Source organism: Rhinopithecus roxellana, chromosome 14 (assembly GCF_007565055.1).
Source record: "Rhinopithecus roxellana isolate Shanxi Qingling chromosome 14, ASM756505v1, whole genome shotgun sequence".
Lineage (NCBI taxonomy): Eukaryota > Metazoa > Chordata > Mammalia > Primates > Cercopithecidae > Rhinopithecus > Rhinopithecus roxellana.
Genome location: NC_044562.1, coordinates 21400600 through 21423398, shown reverse-complemented (window position 1 = coordinate 21423398; position 22799 = coordinate 21400600). Strand labels below are relative to the sequence as shown.

Sequence of the window (22799 nt, the reverse complement as noted above, 5' to 3'; positions counted from 1 at the left end):
AGACACAGACCCTCCAAATTCTTGTTTATTATCTCATAAAGAATTAGCCAAACTGTACCCACTGACGAACTGGAACAAGCGCTTGTAACTAAACTTTAGTTAAGCTTCTCTCCTTTCCTTGGTTCCTGAATGTTGGCCCCTTCTCAGTATGATCCAGCATACAGCCCTTCCCGAAGAGGCCCCTTCCTGAGACCAGGCTGATCTCGGGATAAAACATTCTCTAATCTACTGTGTGATCATGCCACCTCACTGGCTCACCCTGTCCATCCCATTCCCCATTCCTGGTTCATTCTAGCCTTATTTACATCTCTTTCTAACAAAACAAACAAAAAACTCCTTTTTGCCTAACCCTTAACACATTTGCAGATCTTGTGGTTGGAGCATTCTTGTTATTGCAATAGTTCCATCCTCCACTGAAAGAGTCCCCCAACCCCACTTGCCATAATCGGTGTAAATAAAGCCTCTCTTTGCTAATGTACAGAGTTTATTTTTATTTAACAATATCCCCTGGCTGACTGCAGAATTCAAAGCATGTTCATGCCTCCTTATTATAAAACAAAGTGCCCATGATTCTCAATGTTCTATTTGCATATACTCTAATAGTTTATTTCCTGAATTCAAAGAGCATCATTCACTTACCCCTAACCCCAATGAGTTTACTTTGAGTTTAGTTGAGTCTAGGTTGGTTTATCCCCAGGTTTCTAGACTCCTTGTCTGTCTTGTGCCTCTTTCTCCTATTCCCCAGATTTAAGGCAAAAGCCACACTCTATGGGTCTTGGGTAGGGAAATACCCGGTTTTCAGGCTTCTTATGGGGATTCCCTAGATGGCTGAAGGCACCTCCTCCTTTAAGACCTCATAGAGACTAAGGCCTGGTCCTTCAATGCATTCTTGACAACAGTGGTCCTCAACCAGTGATGATTTTGGCCTCCAGGGGACATTTGGCAAGGCTGGGAATATTTTTGGTTATTGTAACTGTGAGGGGGTGGTTACTAGCATCTAGTGGGTAGAGGCCAGGGATGTTGCTAAACATGTCACAATATTCAGGATAACCCTTTGCAACAAAGAGTGATGTACTCCCAAATGTCAATAGTGCCAAGTTTGAGAAACTGATTTCCATGAATATTACTGATTTTAACAAACGAAGCCAAGAACATTTACGTTTTCCAATAAATATTAGCAGGACAACAAAACATTTTCTAAGGAATATATAGGCCTTTATCCAATTGTACCGTGACTGTTTTTCCTATGAGGTGCTTAAAGCTCTTGCAGAAAAAATAATTGACAATCTGACAACAGAGATTTATTGATTAATTTGCAATGTGAGGTACAACATAGATAACTTCATCACATGGTTACAATCCAGTATTTGTGCTTTGTAAGATAAGTAAACGTTTATTCAAGCACAACAAAAGGCTACACACAATATTCTGGGATTGTTTAAAAAATAAGTGTATTCTATTCCATTTGATAGCACAAAGAAGCACATTTCAGCATGAATTGATGGATATATTTTAAAACTGGGCATTTGCTTATTGTGTCAAATTAAGCATAATAACCTAAATTTGGACTATTTCAATAATAAATGCCTACTGAGCACTGGGCAACTATCCTAGGATGGGAGTGGGGAAGGAAGGATGGCTTACAAGGGAGCTTTCTTTGCATTTCAAAATGTGGATGGTAGAGTAGGTGAGGCCAGCATTCATGTATGAGAACCTGCTGACATTTAAAATTACTTTGTGGTCTTGAAAAATAGAGTAAAAGTATAGTATATCCAGAAATCCTTAATAAACACCTCTTTGATCGAGAAAATAAAATCCGTGTAGGTCATTATTTGGAAGGAAAGAAGACTTATTAAGGGATATTAGATACCTTTATTTTTCAAAAGAGTAAATCTCTGTTATTAAAATAACTAAAATGTGACAAAATCTTCTTTTCCCCCAATTCAAGGTTAATATCCACGAGTCAGGGAAAGTCTATGATCCTAACTGATCATGTCAAATACGAGACCATGACCCTGCTTCTGTCATAAATGTCACTGGAGTGGCGTGTCTGCTGTACAGCTACCAACACACACGTGATGAAACAAGCCATGAGCTCGATGTCAATATGTGACTTTAGACAACACTCTCTTCATAAGTTAGGAAGCTCAAAGCTAACTCAATATATTATTTAAGACAATAATCTCTTTATAATTTACAATAAAATAAAGTAGAAGTTTGTATGTCATATTATTCGAGACACAAGCAGATTTTATCTGAAAAGACTTTTTTTTTTTTTTTTTTTTTTTTTTAATATGAGAGCTTTCCTTTAGGATAAGAATTATGTGATCATGTTACCCAAGTAATACAGGGATGGAAACAAGACAATCTTTTATTTTCCTCTTCTTCAGTTGGATGCCAATTGACACTAGTTTTCTGCTTAGCTGGGAGCCCAGACACTATTTGGGAGAAGTGGGATATTTATCAGTGGGCTGCAGGGAATAAAGGAAATCACCTCAGTAGGGGACGCTGCTATCCTTTTATCAATGTCCACTGACATTGGTTTGAAGGTGGAAATCTTTTGTATAAAAGCCTGGGGATTTCTCACCCATATCTTAAGTATTTCCCTGGGCTGGCAGCCCCTTAACATAATCAGAAAAAGTAAAATATAGGTTACAGAATACTTTTAAAAATTATTTTGACCACCGAGTTTGTTAATTAGAGACATTACAAATCATTTTATATGATTAAACATATGTGAGCGTTGTTTTCCTGGAGACTGGGTCTCATTATAAGCCTTCTAATTTGGGCCCCATTGAAATTTCTCTTTGTCCAGCCCTTCTAATCCAAGGTCTTTGGAACTCACTCACAAGTTGTATGAATTTGAACAGACCTATATTTTGCTTTTCCTCCGATTTATTCTGTATGCAGTGGATTTGAGTAGCAGATTTTTGTTTTATAGCTCTGCTAATGTGATGTGATGTTTTGAGAACGTTTAGAGCATTTAGAACAAACCACTGTAATCTAAGCTGAATAAAGGGAAGGAATGCTCAATAGGGCAGACTGCCTTATCCCAGTTCCAAGAGCCAGTCAAAGAGACTCAGTTTCCCATCCTTCTGCTCCTCATACATTTTGCAGTACTGGACAACTGCATGGAAGATATCACCCACTTTCCAGGACTTCTGATGAACCAGCCGCACGACATCTAGAAACTAAAATAAAACAGAGAGTTAGGGCTCACAGAGCATAGTGGGTCCTGAAAGCCACCTCATTCAACCACCCTCACAAAGCCAATGGCTCTCCAGTCCCTATTTAAATGTCTCTAGTGTCAGAGGACTGTTTTCCAGGATAATCTATTTTCTTTTTAAAGATTCCAGATTATTACCAAGCTTCATCAACTGATTTTTTTTTTTTTTCACAGCAGTTTGCCATTCACTGATTGCAGAGGATTAGGTGGAATGAGACTAATTCTTTTTCTAAGAGCCAGTCTTTTAGATATTTAGTGTTTTCTCAGGTCTGCTTTTTTCTGGGTTAGACTTTCTGTAATAGGACTGTATTACAGCTCCCAGTCCCTTCTATTTCTGTCACAAATAAGATCTCATTGGGTATGTAAATTTAGGCCAAATAAATCAAGTGGTAAACTTTGAAGCAGGACCACCTGTTGGTTTCTCATTCCATCCTGAGAAGCAACTCCCTCACCCTCCAGGCTAAGATGAAGGATCAGGAAAGTCTGGCTTTCCACAGCCACAGGATCAGGAAAGATAGAGGAAACACCTTAGATTTGTCACCTGGTTATTGGTACCAGTTCTATCGGCCACAACCTAGAGAGAAAGTCTGGACTGCAAGTGAAATTGAGGGCTTGAAGGGAGGAAAAATGGGGAAATAATTATAAGTGGTTCTCTTCATGGAACTGATGAAGTCCAGTGTGAAGAACTCTCTAACTCCTTAGGTACTTTCTTGAGGAAACATGTAATGAAAGCCAGGAACTACAGGAAATATTTTAACACGTGGAATCTCATTCAGTTCTGTCACAACTCTATGATGTGAGCATTTGCAATGAAAAAGATGTGAGCTTGAAAGATGAAAAGTTGTCAGTAGGATCATGGTCTTCTAACACTTCCATCCAATGCTCTTTCTACCACCATAACTTTCTGCATTTTGGTGGCAGACGAACTAAGTGCCTGCACATAGTAGGTGCTCCATGCATATTTGCTGAACAACAGAAGGGATGCAAGACCAAGTGTGAGTCAAATATATTCAAAGATCTCAAGAAGACTGTTTGGAATATGGATAAGTAAATTCTATGTTCTTGATATTTACTTGGAGCACTAGGAGAAAAAAAATAGGCTGGAAATTTGGCAGTTTTATGAGGAAGAGAGACTTATTTGCTAAAAAGATGAGGATTGTGGTTCAGTTACTAGTTCTTTGACTTTTTTTTTTTTCCCTAGGATTTTTAAAAATTAAATTTCTTTTCTTTCTTTTTTTTTCTTTTTTGGTATTTGTTTGCTCAGACTTAAGAGATCAGCCAGGGACTGGAATGCTAATTTCTTTCCAGTTTGAGTATGTTAATTCATTTCAATTACTGAGAAGCTGTCTCATAAAGATCTGCTGTTAAATGATGTTTCTTCTCCCAGCTGTGATGGTACCAAACATTTGCACAGTGACAGTAATCAGTACTTTATTGTACTCATTTGGCTTGTATTGGCTGAATCAAAATAAAGCAATTTCCTAGGCTGGAAAATGACATCCTTAATTTTTAATACCTGGAAACATAAACATTGTCTTAAAGAGTTTTAGGATGTTGTGAAAAGGGAGACAGATGGAAGGCAGATGGTAACCACAGACAGTGATCTCCCAGCAGAAGGACAACATCTTAGCCATCTTTTCATATCTCATGCCTGCACATAGTAGGTGCTCCATGCATATTTGCTGAATGACAGAAGGGATGCAAGACCAAGCGTGAGTCAAGTACATTCAAAGATCTCAAGAAGACTGTTTGGAACATGGATAAACATTTAGCATCATTGAGGATGAACTTTTACTAAGTATTCAGTCTTGAGTTTTGGGTAATGTATTTTCACATATATAATTTAAACATGCATCTCTTGAGGCTGTTGCTCAATAATTTTCTACTGCAAGAGCACTCCTCGAAAATGATTGCAGGTTATAGATCTAGGAAAAGGCTGAACAGAGCCTGGAGTGGGAGAGTGGTGGGCATGTGGCAAAATAAAAGCTGGTCATGGGGCATGTTTCTTATCACGTGGTGACTGAGTGGGCATATATGTTGTGGGGGTGAGATGTGGGGCTGCTTCATGCTCATGGTAGCAGCCATGGTGAGCCAGCTCATTCACTCCCATCAGTCTCAGTGCTAGAATTTCAGAGAGGCCGGGTGCAGTGGCTCACGCCTGTAATCCCAGCACTTTGGGAGGCTGAGGTGGGTTGATCACGAGTTCAGGAGTTTGAGACCAACCTGACCAATGTGATGAAAACCCCATCTCTACTAAAAATACAAAAATTAAACGGGTGTGGTGGCATGCACCTGTAATCACAGCTGCTCAGGAGGCTGAGGCAGGAGAATCGCTTGAACCCGGGAGGCAGAAGTTGCAGTGAGCCGAGATCTCACCACTGCACTTCAGCCTGGGTGACAGAGTGAGACTCCATCTCAAAAAAAAAAGGAAAGAAAGAAAGAAAAAAAATTTAAAAGAAAGTATTCATTGCCTGGGACCTCTCACCACCCTTCTGAGCTTCTTGTCCATCTGATTCTTGACATTTTAGGAACAGAGTACAAACCCTTTAGGTTAAGGCTTTGCTAACGATGAAAATACTTTTGGGAAGGGGAACATTTCAAGCAGCTATTAGTGATTTATGGAGATACATAAAAATAATTTTGTGAGCTGTTACTTATTATCTAAGAGTGTATGTAAGATCCACGCCACGATTTTGATTCAACAAACGGATGATGACGTGTGGCTTTGGAATAGTGGTCTTGAAGGGAATAAAGGGGAGAAAGGCTAAAATGACAGCTTTTGTATGATTCCACTAAGCAGGCTTTTCCTCACTCTCCAGCTCTTACTGGAAATCTAGAAAGTAGAGCTCCTAGTCCAGAAGGTGGGGACATTGAGTTTCTGAGGTCTCACTGGGAGAGGCTCACAGGTTGTTGATTTGTTTCTCCAGATTTCCCTAAAGCATCCCCAGTAGTCTTGGTGCCTCCTTTCACTTAGCAAGTCTGAAAAGATTCCATCGATGGAAACATGACATTTGCCTCGGCTCCTTTCTGTAAACCGTGGCTCACGACACCACCACCTTATCCCCAGCCTTTATCTCTGAGTCATTGTCTGGGTGGGGGAAGAATCAAAGCTTTGGAGCAGATGCCAATATTTTCCCAGAATTCTCCCTGCCTTCTACCTTTCCAGAAGCCCTAACACCAGCTTCTTTCCATCTATTTGGGGCCTGTGAAGGAGAGTCTCTCCAAACTTGTCAAAATAAGCCACCAGCTAGGCCACTCTGCGTAGAGTTTGTGGTGTGGTCACAAGCTGGAATCTGTCATGATTTCTAAGTCCAGGCTGATATCCCAAAACAGTGGCATTTAACAATGGTCTGGTCCCACTAAATAGAGCGTTTTCTGAGACTGTGATGACTTAATCTTGGATATTGAGACCTGGAAACATCTTTGGGGCTGATGAGCAAGAAGTTCTCATGTTTTCTTTTCTTCCATTAAAAAAAGGTAAGAATGAAAAAAGATTGCGAAGAAGTCAGAAAAGGACATTCTAGTTCTTTACTGGGCTGAAATTTTAAAACCACGTCCTATTTAGCAGCGATTCCTAGAGCTCTCATTGTGCCCGTTCATGCTATTGCCTGGGTATTTCCACAATCAGCTTGAGCATGTCAGGATCTGAGTTTTTCTCTCAATGGTATTGAAAAATAAAAATGAAAATATTTCATTTTCTGCTATTTCACAATCAGTAATAATGAGGTTCCCTTCCCTTATATCATAGTTGGCATTTCGAATGTTTTGTCTTAGGAAACTAGAAGAATTTACATTCTATCATCTGTAGACTCATTTGAAGAAAAGAATCACATAGGAGATAGTTTTTATATTCTCAGGTGCATTTAATAATTAGATTAATTTTTACAAAATTGTATCATGAAATCTATGGGAGTTGTTGCAAGTTGTATAATTTTTTGAAAACATTCAACTTAGGTTTCTGAAAGCAACTACATCCTTTTCCTCCAAGGCAGAATTAGATTGCATTAAGCATAAGAGAGTTGGTTATTATATTGCTCCTGCAATTAAGGCCCGTAGAGCTACCAGCCTTAGACTTGGCTGCACTCTGGAACCCCAGACACCTTTACAAAACCCTGATGCCTGGGCAGCATCGCTGGAGAAGATTCTGATCTAATTGGTTGGAGCGTTGGAGTTTGTAAAACCTCCCTATGTGACTCTAACACGCACTAAATCTGACTAAAGAAATCAGTTCAAGGCACTTTCTTATGATTACAGATGAAGCGCCTCAGTATCGAATTCTTCCGAATTTTCCCCTTCCTTTGCGATGAGTTTCTTTGAAACTGATAACCTTAACTGTAGTTTTTTTGTCTTCGTATTTGCAAAGTTAAGTCAAAAGTCAATACCACCAAATTGGAGACTATTATTCTAAGTGAAGTAACTCAGGAGTGGAAAACCTAACATTGTATGTTCTCACTCATAAGTGGGAGCTAAGTTATGAGGATGCAAAGGCATAGAATGATACAATGGACTTTGGAGAGAATCTTAGATGACTCAGAAAAAATTAGAAGATTTTATTCCTAAAATTACATTATTTAGAATTAAAGTTCTTGAGCTGGTGCTAATTGAATGAGTGAAATATCATTTAATATCCTTCTTAATAACATTAGCGGAATGTCTATTTTCTCAGAAAAATAGTTATATCCAAAAACAAGTATTCTCTTTGAGAATTGAAAATCAGGTTGGGATAAACAAATACCAAGTCAGGGCATGATTTATGTAACCCAGGTGTTTGTGAGACACCTCTTACCCTTGCACCGACTGGGGATTTCTGAGACATATATTCATATAACATTGTTTCTTCAAGAAGATACATTGTTTCTTCAAGAAGATACATTGTTCCTTCAAGAAGATACATTGTTTCTTCAAGAAGATACATTGTACAAACATCTATTCCATTAAGGTACCACCTGAAAATCTACCATGTCACACTCTTACTCAGTAAGTAGCAGGCGATAGAGCTGGAACCAGCTCATCTTTCATTTTCCCATGAGCCTGGGAATGCATTCCTGAGAATGTTTTTCTCTCCTCTATGTAGCAGAGGGTCTTTGGGACAGTGTATGGCATGGGGGTAGGCTCACATGGGATTGTGGTGTTTTCTTTTTGTTTTTTTTTTTTTTTTTGAGACAGAATCTCGCTCTGTCACCCAGGCTGGAGTGCAGTGGCTGGATCTCAGCTCACTGCAAGCTCCGCCTCCCAGGTTCACGCCATTCTCCTGCCTCAGCCTCCCGAGTAGCTGCGACTACAGGCGCCCACCACCTCGCCTGGCTAGTTTTTTGTATTTTTTTAGTAGAGACAGGGTTTCACCGTGTTAGCCAGGATGGTCTCGATCTCCTGACCTCGTAATCCGCCCATCTCGGCCTCCCAAAGTGCTGGGATTACAGGCTTGAGCCACCGCGCCCAGCCATGATTATGTTTTTTTTATTGCACCCTTTGCAGCTGAGTGGAAGGTCGGAGGAGAATTTATCAAATAGTGAACCACTCAACACCTTGTAAATGAAAGTATGACAAGTATAGCAAGGTGCCTAGAATAATTTTGGGTATAACAGCAGGCAGGCATAGGCATGAAAGGACGTATTAATTACCAGTTGGAAAAAGGTTGAAGTGAGAGAGGGTATGAACAATGAATTAGATCTCCTTTTCAATTTTTCCTGTAGTCAATTCCATGGACTCGTGATGCAGAAATAGAGAAGCTGTTCTAACTACCGTAAGCAGGGGCAAGAAGGTAAAGAACATTTCATTTCAGGCTGCTAGATTTTGGCACAGATAATTAAAATGCAATTACACAGTTAAAAAAAAAAAATCCAAATTGTAAGCCCAAGGATTTAACTTGAGAAAGGTCCTTTTAAAATAAAGAACTACTGAGAAGTATTTTATGGAGAAAGCAGAGTGCAGGGACTTGGCCTGGGAAATCGTTCTTGTACCCGATTTGCTCCTTAGTCAAAAAAGGACAACAATATCTGTTCTGTTTTGTCACAGGCTTGTTGAGAAGCAAGTAGGATGAGGCACATGGAGGCACCTTGTGACAACAAGACATGAAAATCCTACCCAGTGGCTTGATAGGCAGGATCCTAAAACAGTACTCAAGGTTTTTCACCCTAATCCCTGGGACTATGAATAGGATGAGATATCATACCCTTATTACGCTACCTTACATGGTAAAAAGGATTTATCAGTTACCTTTGAGTTAATCAGAAATCAGGTGATTATAATCTAATCACACATATTCTTTTTTTTTTTTTTTTTTTGGAGACAAAGTCTCAAGTCTCACTCTGCCACCAGGATGCCAGGATGGAGTGCAGTGGTGGAATCTTGGCTCACTGCTACCTCCACCTCCTGGGTTCTAGCAATTCTCCTGTCTCAGCCTCCTGAGTAGCTAGGATTACAGGTGCCTGCCATCATGCCCGGCTATTTTTTTTTTTTTTTTTTTTTTTTAAAGTACAGATGTGGTTTCACCATGTTGCAGGCTGGTCTTGAACTCCTGACCTCAGGTGATCTGCCCACTTCTGCCTCCCAAACGGCTGGGATTACAGGCATGAGCCACTGCACCTGGCCTAATCACACAAACTCTTTAAAGACAGAGCTTTTTCTGGCAGGTGGCTGAGGTATCAGAGAGATTGATACCAAAAGGACATAAAGGAGCCATGTGACAGGGAATGTGGGTGGCTCTGGGAGCTGAGAGTGGCCCTCTGCTGACAGCCAGCAAGGAAACAGGACCTCAGTCCTACAACCACCTGAAACTGAGTTAGCACAACAACGTGAATGAGCTTGGACTCCTTCTCTTCCCTGGAACTTCTGGATAAGTGCCTACTCAGGCTCATGCCTTAATTTCCGCCTTGTAAAACCTAAAGCAAAGATTACAATGGAACTCACCCTAACTTCACACCTATGGAGCTGAGTGCTGTTTTAAGCTGGTAAATGTGTGGCAGTTTGTTACACAGCAATAGAAAACTAATATGCTATTATTAATTTGAAATCTTTTAAAACGAGTCTACTTTTAAACTATGGAAAATTGAGCTTGAAGACATTGGCAGACAGATTCATGCCTTACTCTTCATAGCTAAGATTCTACCACAGTTACAGATATAGAATTAGAGTGATAGTTACTATTAATTTTGATGTTGGCCAAGGATCCCTTGCCTAGCTTTATATTTCTGGAAGGTGGAGAATAATAAATAAAAAGTCTTCCTAATGCAAATCTGTTTGGAAGGGAATTAAAAATGCCTTCTCTTGGCCTGTTTTAGATGTCAGTGTGGCTTCACTTTGCTTTCTGTTGTGTATCAGGTTCTTCTTTCTTTCTTTTATTTAAAGGAGTGCTATGAAGAAGTTTGTCCCAGAGCAAGAAAATACCAAAAACTAAGAGACTCTAAAAAAGTTCCCAACCCCCCAATTTGCTTTTCTCACAACCACCTACCAGCCAAGACAAAGTAAGGATCAAAGAAATGCTAATATATTATATTTACACAGGTGGAAGATTTTTCAACGTTCTAGCTACAATTTTAAGGTCAAGAACAGTCAGCATCAAATAATTCAAATGGAAATAGGTTAACTGAGCATTTACTGAGTTTCCAGTGGTGATAAAAACACAAAGCTTCATTGATACCCAAACCTGGAACATGATACCTTTTCAATTCTGTTTTCCTGAGACTTCTTAAAGTAGATGATGGGAATCCCAAGTTCGGAGGCAGCTATCCACTGCAGGGTGGCTCGGAGCTCGGCATCCGGACACTCTGGCTCCAGGTCAAAGTTGATCACCAGCAGGCTCCTCTGGGCACTGGCTGTTCCCATGGGCAGTCCAGATGCAGGCGCTGGGCACAGACACAACCACAGTCTTATCCCTCTTTCCAAAGGGAGAGCCCAGGCAATTGTGTGTCAAAAGTATGGGAAGGTGGCTTACCCTCTATGCTTTCTGACTGTCCTTTAAGAATCTCCTTTTCTTCTAGTAATTCACTTTGGGAGAAAACAACAGTATGTGATTGATAATGTTTAGAAGAATAAGCTGTAAATGAAAGATGAGGCGATGGGTCTTACTGATCTAAAGGCTTCTGAAGTTCATTCTGGATTTATTGTTTTTGTAGAGTGGAGTAATGCTGGGAAAATACCAATATGGCTATTATGTAGGATCACTGGGTCTGCAATAAATGTCCTCCTCCAACAACAACAGGCCAGATAACTCGTTACTTTAGTTAGGATAGCTGGTGTGGGAGACTGAGAGATGCCTCCTTCTCTTCTCTTCAACCTCCTTACCACAAACCTTCATAGGTTTAAACAATCAAAGAGATTTTGTGGGTAACTGTTCTGATTTGGAGATTGATTCTTCTGCATTTTACTTTCATGTTAATGAATCATATGTTCCCATCTTGTTACTGTTTTTTTTTTCTATACTACAATAGCAACATAGCTTTTATTTTATTTAAAAAATAATTTTACAGGTATATGGTTCTTTGATCTGAAATAAAAAAGACAACTGGCCGGGCGCGGTGGCTCACGCCTGTAATCCCAGCACTCTGGGAGGCCGAGGTGGGCGGATCACGAGGTCAGGAGATCGAGACCATCCTGGCTAACACAGTGAAACCCCGTCTCTACCGAAAATATAAAAAATTAGCCGGGCGTGGTGGCGGGCGCCTGTAGTCCCAGCTACTTGCGAGGCTGAGGCAGGAGAATGGCGTGAACCCAGGAGGCGGAGCTTGCAGTGAGCCGAGATCCAGCCACTGCACTCCAGCCTGGGCGACAGAGCAAGACTCTGTCTTAAGAAAAAAAAAAAGAAAGAAAAGAAAAAAGACAACCAACAAACTGCAGAACTTACATTTGACAGAAAAATATCTCAATTAAAATTTTTCTTTTCCTTTCTTTTTATTGGGGAAGTGTAGTGGGCTGGGTGGTTTAGAATGAGGGACTCATAACTGAAGTATTTCATTACATATGGTAGAGTTCAATATCGGAGGTGTTTTCACATGGTGTGTACTTATTACAGAGCCTTGCACGTAGTGGGAGGACTTGGTAAATGTTTCTAAAGTAAGAACATATGGCCAGCAGCTGAAAGGAAGTGGCTATCCTGGGAAGCCTGTTGTTGTCCTGTATTTTTGTCGTGTCTAGAAATTGGAGGACAGGAGCCCTTAAAAATCTGTTGTTTGATGATAGACAATTCTCTCATTCTGTTACTGTTAAGATACGGCTGAAAAATTCCACTGCGTTCCTGATGTTAAGAGAAAGAGTATAGTAATTCTTTCATTCATACGTATTTATTTGCAGAAATGTTAATTTTTCAAGGATCTAGATTTTCTTCTAGATCTCTATGCAAGTGACATTGGGGGTATGACAGATGGGAGGCACAGTTTCTGCTGTTTTGGATGCTGACCATGGAGGTGATTTCTTGGCTTTCTCAGAATACAGATTTTCCCTGGGGTCATAGGCTCATAGGCTCATACTGCAGAGAAAGTTGGGAAAAGTAGCTAAATAAATGTTTCCTGAAAGAGAAAAATAAATTTACCCCAAGGTAGTTTTTGTTTGTTTGTTTTGATTTTTGGTTCTCCTTAAAACAAAACAAAACAAAAAAACAAGATAATGTGTATGTTCATCTCCACTGAATAATGGCTGTGTGGAGCAACAAAGGATGCACTGTCACCCTCAATCACTGAGGAACACACCTGGTTAAATGGTGAAATAAAAGTGCTGTAGTTATAGATAGTGACGGAGAAAATAGGTCAGGGAGCAACTTTAGCCTACACTTATTTATCGTTGTTCTGAAATTTCAGAAATCTCCAAATCATAAGCTAAATCACAATGGTCAAAAATAGATTTCAATCATTTTAATTTTCCAGAATAACCACATATTCTAGAAGTACTCCTGACCTCATGTTGCCCTCTCTTTCTGCGCCATATTTTACGATGCATGTACTTCCTAGAAGTACTCGTCCTTCTCTAAGTCCTTTTTTCCTTTGGTCTTAAGGAAGTCCCCATATTGTGGAGAGCATAGGCACTGAGTGAGAATGACACACATCCATCATGACAACCATTTAATATTAAACACATTTAGTAGTGATAATCCCAGGTTTCTACATGTAAAGGAAAAGCCATTCACATTTGATTTTATTGAAGTGATGATGTTTCATAGTGAAGACTATTGAATAGTCTTCTTTAGTTGGCCTGGTATAATTTAAATGGATTTTTGCTTCTGTTTCTAGGTAGGTAAAATGACATACACTTCAGATTACATTGATAAGTTTTATCTGAAATAATTATTCCACAGGGGGCAAATTTGTAACCCAGAAAGCAGGTGGTGGCAGGGCAGGGCCTATTCCAGGCTTGAATTCTTGCTCCAGTGACATGGAACCACAGCAGTACAGACACGATGAGGTCAGTGGTTGGGCACACCCTGAATGATCAAAATGGATTGCCAGATGGAATTGGAGTAGTGGTCTCACAATCACTGCATCTCAGTGGCTACTTACTTAATCATGGGAGAAGATGGCATGCTTTCCTGATAAATGTCCAGGTCCATAATGCCAAGACTGCTAGTGGCACTACTGTTGCCATTGCTGACAAAGCAAAAGTTTACATATTAATGCCCATCTCCAGCCTCTAACATGCTGCTGACAGTGATGTTCCATTGTTGTACAAGCTCCTTCCTTTGGTCCCCAGAAGAATATCGCTTTGTGCCTAGGACACCTCAATTAATATTTATTTCTGACCAAATTAAGAGAAATCATAATGAGACATAAGCCTAACAGGCTCAGCAGATACTAATAATACTACTAATAATTTGTGAAAAATACTAAGTTGTGATACTACTATTTGAAGTGGTATCACAACTGGTAGATCACATCCAGGGGATAACAATCAGTATGCCTCATTTCGTCATTCTAGTTATGGTGAAGGTATTTATCTATTGGCAAGAGATTTCTTGCTGCTGGGGACACCTGCAGAGATGAAGGAACTTCTGAAAACATGGGCTGGCAGAAACCAGTTTTGACAGAAACCAGTGGACTCATGTTCTCCCTTTGCCATTTGAGGGATTTTCTCAGGGACATTCCGTAGGATTTCATAGGCTAAGCATCTGGCTTGTTATTTTCCTATGAGACTACAGAACCCCAAGTACAAAGCTGGGCAATGTCAATGTTTTATTGGTCCTTTATCTTACAATCTTCAAGAAAGTGCAACACCTGGCACCTTTTTTATTGTAGAGAAGGAGGACCCAGATTGCATCATTTTCATAGGTTACACAATCAACATATGGTCTAATTACTAGCCTGGAACTTACTGACTGAAACACAGCAAAGTTGAGCCAATTTTTAGGCTCTGTTTGTGCTTGTGAAATGAAATATATCCAATTTTACCAAACCACTCAGTCTCCTCACACCTTCTCTGTTTCCAGTGACGTCTCTTTCAAGCAAGGCTTTCAAAGGGTGAGTGGTGATGCATCGTGTAGTGGGACAGTTTTCTCCTGAATATACCAAGAGTAGATGGTACTCTAAGAGTAGAAAATACCAACTGGATGCCTTCAATTTTAAATTCTTGTCTTAGCTTTTGAGGGGGACACCAGATATATTCACATACTGAAACCTGATGATTCAAAATTGTACTGGAGGTAATCAACCCTGTAAACCTTACTGTTGAGTCCAAAGATTTGAGTTCTCTTTGCTTTTTGTTTCTATCTTGTAATACTTTCCACTAGTTTTAGAAGTTTTGACAAATCTTTTAACATTGTGAAATGTTAAGTCTAAACAGACTAAACTCCCAGAAATAAAACTTTCCAAGAGTCATACATACACCCAGATGCCAATCCCATTTTCCAGTCGACCTCTGTGCAAAGCCTGCGGTCCAGTATCAAATGAGATTTTGGGCAGAAACACAGGGAGGCTTTTAGAGGTTCCACCTCAATGGGGAATAGTTTTTAGTTAATGTCTCCTGATTGGCTTGAGCCCTTCCAGATCTGATGTCTCCTAATCTCCTCTCTGGCTTTGTGGGAGGAACAATACAGAGGCAGGGGAGATGAAGGGAGGAACAGTCAGGCCAAACAATAGAACACAGTGTGGAAACACTTGCCTGGTGTAAACCCAGCCTATGTTGCATCTGAAATACAAATGAACCAGAGACAGAGCATCAAACACACCAGGTGTAAAAGCAGCCCACCATTGAAAAAAATTTTCAGTTGTTATCACAGAATGTACTAGCTGGGGCTTGCAGGGAAGGGAACACAGCTCATTCTTAATCATGGCCAATGAAATTTAAGCCATAACTGGAGGTTAAGATACCTCTCAGCACACAAATCATGACAGGCAGGCACCTTGACATAGTGGGAACTTTCCTTTTTTTGTTCTCTCCTCCTTTCTTTATTAGAGACCCTTTGCAGAGAACCATTAAAGCACATTTTTTAGAATCTGTGTTGAGACCAATTTCCCTCATAAGTCAAGGGAAGAGCAGGTACCTCATGGATCGCTCACTGAGCTGCAGAAAGCTACTTGTGTCATCTGGGTTGTCCTCCTCATTGGCAAGCTGGGTCCAGCTGCCCGTGCTCTCCTCACTGCTGCTTGGAGGGTTGGGGGACTCGTCGGAGGCTCTGGCTTCTGTGGAGGCTTCAGTCTGTGGTACATCTCTGGCATCAAGGCTGTCACTGTAGAGGGCAGGATATTATTACCAAGAGAGGCAGCACACACACACACACACACACAGAAACTTCACAGAGCCACTTTGTAGAGTCCCAATAAACAGGATGTCACTGGACACAGGCAGAGTCTCCCTGAGCTGATCCTTCTGCTGGTTCTCCAGGTACCATTTGCCTTTTTCAGGATTACTCCCCATCAGCCAGTTTTTCCATCTCTTCTATTAATCTCTGTCTACTGACTCCCTCCAATCATTTGAAACACAGGTTGAATGTATGTAGCCTGGCCTACACACAAAAGAATTATCGAGGGACAATGGTGTTTAAAAAGAAGATACACAAAGCATTCACCCCAGAGATTATGACTCAGTGTTTCTGGAAGGAGGCCCACAAATCTGCATTTTCATCCATCACTCCTGGTTGATTCTAATGCAAGAGGATCATTAGAAAAATACCTGCCCCATTTCTGGTGATTTTTACCAAGTCATTTTGCACTGACTTGGTAAAAAGCAAGATGCTTCTATATTTTGATATACATATCCTCTGTATTTTGCACTTGCACTGTATTTTGTGCTGCGTTTTACCCCATCTCATCCCTCTGAAACCCCTGACTTATATCAGCACCACTCTTTTGAGCACTTGAATTTTTAGACCAAGGAGCTCTCCAGAGCATCTAACCCTTGATCTGACAGGCCTTTGTTCTAGAAACTTCTCCTCCCCGGCCTCCTGTGAATTTCTGTCTGTCTGATCCCGTCTTGCCTGGAACTCAGTTCTCTGTTTTTCCTTTAAGTGTAGCTATAGCTGACTCTGATTGATTTCCTGTCCTCCTTTCCACAGTCGGTTCCTAAGCAATCTCATCTACTTGCCTGTCTATGAAAATAGCTTCCAAGTCTGGATGCCAGTCAGGACCCTTCTTCTAGATTCTGGGGCTCTTTTATCAGTGGGTCTTCTGCATAGCTCATTAACATCTCAAAATCAATACATCTAAAATGAATTCTAATTGCCTTCCCACCCTCTTCCCGGGCTTCTTATTTCCATTGACTTTTCTCAGTGCCTAGGCTTAAAATCTTGCAGTCTTCCAATTTCTTCTCTTTGCCCTTTACATTCAATACATTTCTATGTTCATTCAGTTCCAACTCTAAAGTATCTTTTACCTACTCATCCCTGTCTCTGTGTTCACGAAATTATTAGGTTGGTGCAAAAGTAATTGCGGTTTTTGCAATTACTTTTAATGGCACAACCCTCAATTACTATTGCACCAACATAATATTTCAATTTGTCTTTCTAAATTGCTAGAATTCCAGATTCCGAAGGAAGACTTCCTGTAGATGAAGATCCAGAAGCCCAGTGAGATCGGAGGGCTTATCCTAAAACAGGATTTGGTACTAGACATTTAGACCTTGAGTTTTGAGATCCGTGGGCATTGCACCACTTGTGCTTGCCAGGACTATATTGCACCAGCCTTCCAACGGTTGTGCCTCAACTAGTCATCCACTTTCAAAACCTTCTTAACCCTGGTGCCAGATTAAAGTTCCTAAAGCATATTGTTGGTTGCTCTCATGAGGAGCCTTCAGGAACTTCCTGAAGCCAAACTCTATCCGTCATGGCCTTCCCCTGCTTACCAAGTTTCATGTGCCTCAACCCTAATCACTACTAAACAAACAAAACTATCTACAGTTTTTCAAAAATGCAGGGATTTCTTGCCTCCCAGCCTTTGCCTAGTTGAGTCCTCTGACCAACTAGTTTGGTCTGATCAACAAGTTTGAGCATACTTTCTGCCATCCAACTGCTATAGATTCCTGTTCCATGACTTGTCACCTGTTCAACTTAGGTAAGTTAATAAATTTCTCCAAGAAAAGTAATAACATCTCATAAAGGTTTTTGGAAGATATAAATTAGAAAAAAATTCATTTAATGCATTTAGCTTAGTGCCTGTATATAAGTATCCAATAAGTATTCCTCCTTATTAATAAATTATATAATTCATTAAGTCTAACAGTATGCTTTTTTAAAGAATCATAAGTCTAATAACATGCTTTTTTGATCTTTGCTTTTCACTACTCCTCAAGCCTCAGCCAAGACACTCCCACCTCCCCAAGGCATTTCTTAATCTCCTTAGCTGGAGCTCTCTCCCTTGAATGGTTGAAGTAATCTATTTGTTTTCCTTTCTTTTTGATGAAATGGAAAGCTTCCTGACTCACATTCTCATACATACAGTTATTTGTGTATATAATATTCATTATTAAGAATTTTTGCACTTTTTTGTATTTTAAGAACAGAGCTGTGAAGACATAAACTGTTCTTCGGATGAATATGTTATTGCTAAAAGTATCTAGTTTTATAAGTAGAGCCACACTCTCAGTCTAGAGAGCTCCACTTGTTAAGTTGTAAACTGTGAAAGATCTGAGATGTTGCACTACTTGCAAGCTAATAGTTGTTTTTTGTTTGTTTGTTTGTTTGAGACAAAGTCTTGCTCTGTTGCCCAGGCTGAAGTGCAGTAGCGTGATCTCGGCTCGCTGCAACCTCCGCCTCCCAGATATAAGCAATTCCCCTGCCTCAGCCTCCCAAGTAGCTGGGATTACAGGCGTGTATCACCACGCCTGGCTAATTTTTTTACTTTTAGTAGAGATGGGTTTTGCCATGTTGGCCAGGCTGGTCTCGAACTCAAGTGATCTGCACTCCTGGGCCTCCCAAAATGCTGGGATTACAGGCATGAACCACCACGCCTGGCCTTTAGGGTTAATATACAATCACCCTTTAATTCAGGTATCAGTGCCCTTTGCTCAGGAAACTCCGAGTGTACAGAAATGTAAATATGCTCATGGAAATTTGTCTGCAGACTATTTACAGGGTCATAAAAAACTAACAGTATTTATGCTTTTGACATTAACAGACATAAATGACTACAAACAAAAAGCAACAGCATAGTTTGCTACTGACAATAAAAATAGAGTCACTGGATCTAGTAGATGCTGGAATGCTTTACTCCAGGCCATGGTACCCTGACTGTGGAGAACACAGGCTGCTGACTCTACACACTGGGAATTACCCTCAGTGAAGGAATTGCCTTGCCAAGGTTAGACCCTTTCCCAGTGAGGATCCTAATGTCTGGCTAATACAGAGATACAAAAGCCCACTCCTTGCTTCCATTTGCATCAAAACTGACAGACCATCCCATCTTCAGGGTTTCCTGCAGGATGTGCCAAGGCCTCAGTTGCAAACACATTTGGGGAAGACCTCTCCTCTTGGCCAATCTTGCCTTTCTCACTTCCTTACATGTGTATGCACATATTTCTGCAGAGAACTCCCTGACAAATTATCTGCCTGCAATTCTCCCTCTCAGAGTCTGTTCCCGGGGAATACAACCTAAGACAGGTGGTCTCTTTCATTGAAAGTAAAAAATTGGCTACAGAAAGGTCTATGCAATTTTCCTCAATCTTAGAATTAGTACTGTTATCTCTTCTCTGAGAATGGTTATATTTTAAAAATTTAAAAAAGTTCTCATATAGAGAGCAGAGTTTCAAATGCATAACTTTTTGAGTGTGATTAAAAAATCTCCTTTTTGGTGTGTGAACTTGTCACCCAAGGAATTTTACAAAAGGTTTTGGATGTTTGCTCCTGACAGTCCTTCTCACAGCATTCTGGGTAGGTTTGGCATTGAGGTGTGGTTATTTCTAATATGCTATGCTGCTAACACTTTGTGAAAGAAGGTCCTTGCTTGGTTTTTTCTTTTTGAAATATTGAGATTTTTCCAAATCGTGCAAGGGAGAAGGAGGAGAATGGTGCAGCCAAAGAGGCAGCATGGACTTAAATTCAAATGAAAGAAAAGTTCATTGATGACTAATGGAAGTAACACACATATTCCCAACACAGTGCAAATGAGCCAAGGACCAGATACAAAGGAGAAGGTTCCCAAACCATTCACTTGCCTAGTTAAAAAGTCATTTCCTGGACCAATTTCTTACTAACTTAGAATCTCCTGTTATTAGAAACATTTATTCCAGGCTATTTCTTACTAAAGAAGTTAAATCTCAGTGATTGACATCCAACATCCTTATTAAAAAATGAGTCTGTTAGTGTATTTTACTTTATCTTAATTTCATGCTCTATTTAAAGTAAATCTCACGTTCCATGTCACATAACTAGGAATTCAGAATGAATAATCATTATCCACAACACTAGTTTTCATTTTCTTTTGAGAGAAATGTATAGTTCTGCTCATTTGTGAATAATGCACAGAGGTATTGTGCAGATGCATGCAGATGGCTTCCTTCTTATCTTACATGTCATCCACAGAGATTCAGAAGACTATGTCATATCAAAGTCCACTATAGAATCTAATCTCTGAGTTGGCAGAGATTTTAGAGACCATCTAGCCTGTAATTTCCATTAGGGTTCACTCTTTTTTTTTTTTTTTTTTTTTTGAGACGGAGTCTTGCTTTGTTGCCCAGGCTGGAGTGCAGTGGCGCGATCTCGACTCACTGCAAGCTCCACCTTCTGGGTTCACGCCATTCTCCTGCCTCAGTCTCCTGAGCAGCTGGGACTACAGGTGCCCACTACCACGCCCAGCTAGTTTTTTTTTTTTTTTTTTTTTTTTTTTTTTTAGTAGAGACGAGGTTTCACCCTAGTCTCGATCTCCTGGCCTTGTGATCCACCCGCCTCGGCCTCCCAAAGTGCTGGGATTACAGGTATGAGCTACCGCGCCTGGCCAGGGTTCACTCTTGATGTTGTATGTTCTATAGGCATAAACAAATGTATAATGACTAATATCATACAGCATAAGTTCAGTGCCCTAAAAATCCTCTGTGCTCTACCTATTCATCCTTCCTGCCCTCTAACCTCTGATAACCACTGATCTTTTTATTGTCTTCATAGTTTTGCCTTTTTCAGAATATCATATAGTTGGAATTATATAGCATGTAGCATCTTAAGATTGGCAACATTTGGCCAGGTGTGGTGGCTCACACCTGTAATTCCAGCACTTTGGGAGGCCAAGGCGGGCAGATCACCTGAGGTCAGGAGTTCCAGACCAACCTGGCCAACATGGCGAAACCCCATCTCTACCAAAAGTACAAAAATTATTTGGCCAGGCGCGGTGGTTCACGCCTGTAGTCCCAGCACTTTGGGAGGCTGAGGTGGGTGGATCACGAGGTCAGGAGATGGAGACCATCCTGGCTAACACGGTGAAACCCTGTCTCTACTAAATATACAAAAATTTAGCCGGGCATGGTGGTGGGCACCTGTAGTCCCAGTTACCTGGGAGGCTGAGGTAGGAGAATCGCTTGAACCCACAAGGCGGAGCTTGCAGTGAGCAGTGAGTCAAGATGGTGCCACTGCACTCCAGCCTGGGCGACAGAGCGAGACTCCGTCTCAAAAAAAAAAAAAAAAAAAAAAAAAAAAAAAAAAAAAAAAACATTTAATAATATGCATTTAAGCATTTAACATTCCTCTGTATCTTTTCATGGCTTGATAGTTCTTTTTTGTTAGGGCTGAATAAAATTCTATTGTTTGGATGTGCCACAGTTTATCCATTTACCTACTGAAGAATCCCTGGTTGCTTCTAAGTTTTGGCAATTCTAACTAAAGCTACTATAAACATCTGTGTGCAGGTTTTTATATGGGCATAAGTGTTCAACGTATTTGGGTAAATAGCAAGGAGCAGGATAGCTGGGTTGTATGCTAAGAGTATCCAGTTTTGTAAAACACTCCCCAAATGTCTTCAACAGTGGCTGCTTCATTTTGCATTCCAATCAGCAATGAATGAGTTTCTGTTGCTTCACATCTTTGCCAGCGTCTGGTTTTGTCAGTATTTTGAATTTTGGGGTTCTAATACATATGTGGTGGTATCTGATTGTTTTGATTTGTAAGTCCCTAATGACATAATGTTGAGCGTCTTTCTATATGTTTATATGCTATCCATACATGTTCTTTGGTGAAGTGTCTCTTTAGGTCTCTTGATCATTTTTCAAGTTTTGTATTATCTTTAATGGACAAATAATAATTGTATCTATGTATGGGATACATACGATAATTTGATATATATATATACACTGTGGAATGATTAAATCAGGGTAATAAGAATATCCATCATGCCAAATATTTATTATTCATTTTTGATGAGAACATTTAAAACCTTCTCTTTTAGCTATTTTGAGAAATATGATATGTTATTATTAACTGTAGTCACCTTTCTGTGCAACAGAGCACCAGAACATGTTCTTTCTGTCTAACTGTAGTTTTTTACCTATTGACAAGAATCTTCCTTTCTCTGTCCACCTCCGCCAGTCCCCAGCCTCTGGAAATCATAATTTTACTCACTCCTTCTATGAGTTTGACTTTTTAAGATTCCATACGTAAGTGAGATCAGACTGTATTTGTCTCTCTGTGTTTGGCATGTTTCATTTAACATAAAATCCTCTAGGTTCATTCATGTTGTCACAAATGGCAGAATTTCCTGATTTCAAAATATACTACAAAGCAATAATAATTAAAACAGGATGGTAATGGCATAAAAACAGACACATTGACCCATGATATAGGATAGAGAGTCCAGAAATAAGCCAACATATCTATGATCAACTGATTTTTGACAAAGGTGCCAAAAACACACAACGAAGAAAGGATAGTCTCTTCAATAAATGGTGTGGAAAAACTGGATATCCACATACAGAAGACTAAAAATGGACCCTTTTCTCACCTCTTACATAAAAATCAACTAAAAATGGATTAAATACTTAAATGTAAGGACTAAAACTATAAAACTACTAGAAGAAAACATAGCGAAAAACTCCATGACATCACTCATTTTTAAATCAGTTTATTTTTATGTTGTTGAGTTTTAAGAGTTCTTTGTATATTTCGGGTAATAGTCTTTTATTAGATATGTATTTAGAAATATTTTCTCCCAATCTGTGGCTTGTCTTCTCATTCTCTTGT

General features: G+C 40.0%; 1 protein-coding gene across 3 annotated transcripts in view; it reads right to left on the bottom strand.

The window, feature by feature from the left end:
- Positions 1-1288: 1288 nt before the first annotated feature.
- Positions 1289-22799, bottom strand: part of SPHKAP (SPHK1 interactor, AKAP domain containing) — a 202289-nt gene continuing 180778 nt past the window's right edge. The window contains exons 8-12 of one of the 3 annotated variants that reach the window (XM_010366559.2): positions 15690-15875; positions 13714-13800; positions 11160-11212; positions 10886-11070; positions 1289-3191 (exon numbers count right to left, since the gene is read on the bottom strand). In XM_010366559.2, coding sequence (XP_010364861.1) covers positions 3048-3191; positions 10886-11070; positions 11160-11212; positions 13714-13800; positions 15690-15875 — 655 coding nt within the window. In that variant the 3' untranslated portion in view covers positions 1289-3047. The remainder of the gene's footprint in view (positions 3192-10885; positions 11071-11159; positions 11213-13713; positions 13801-15689; positions 15876-22799) is intronic. The other 2 variants (XM_010366560.2, XM_010366561.2) reach the window with 2 other exon arrangements.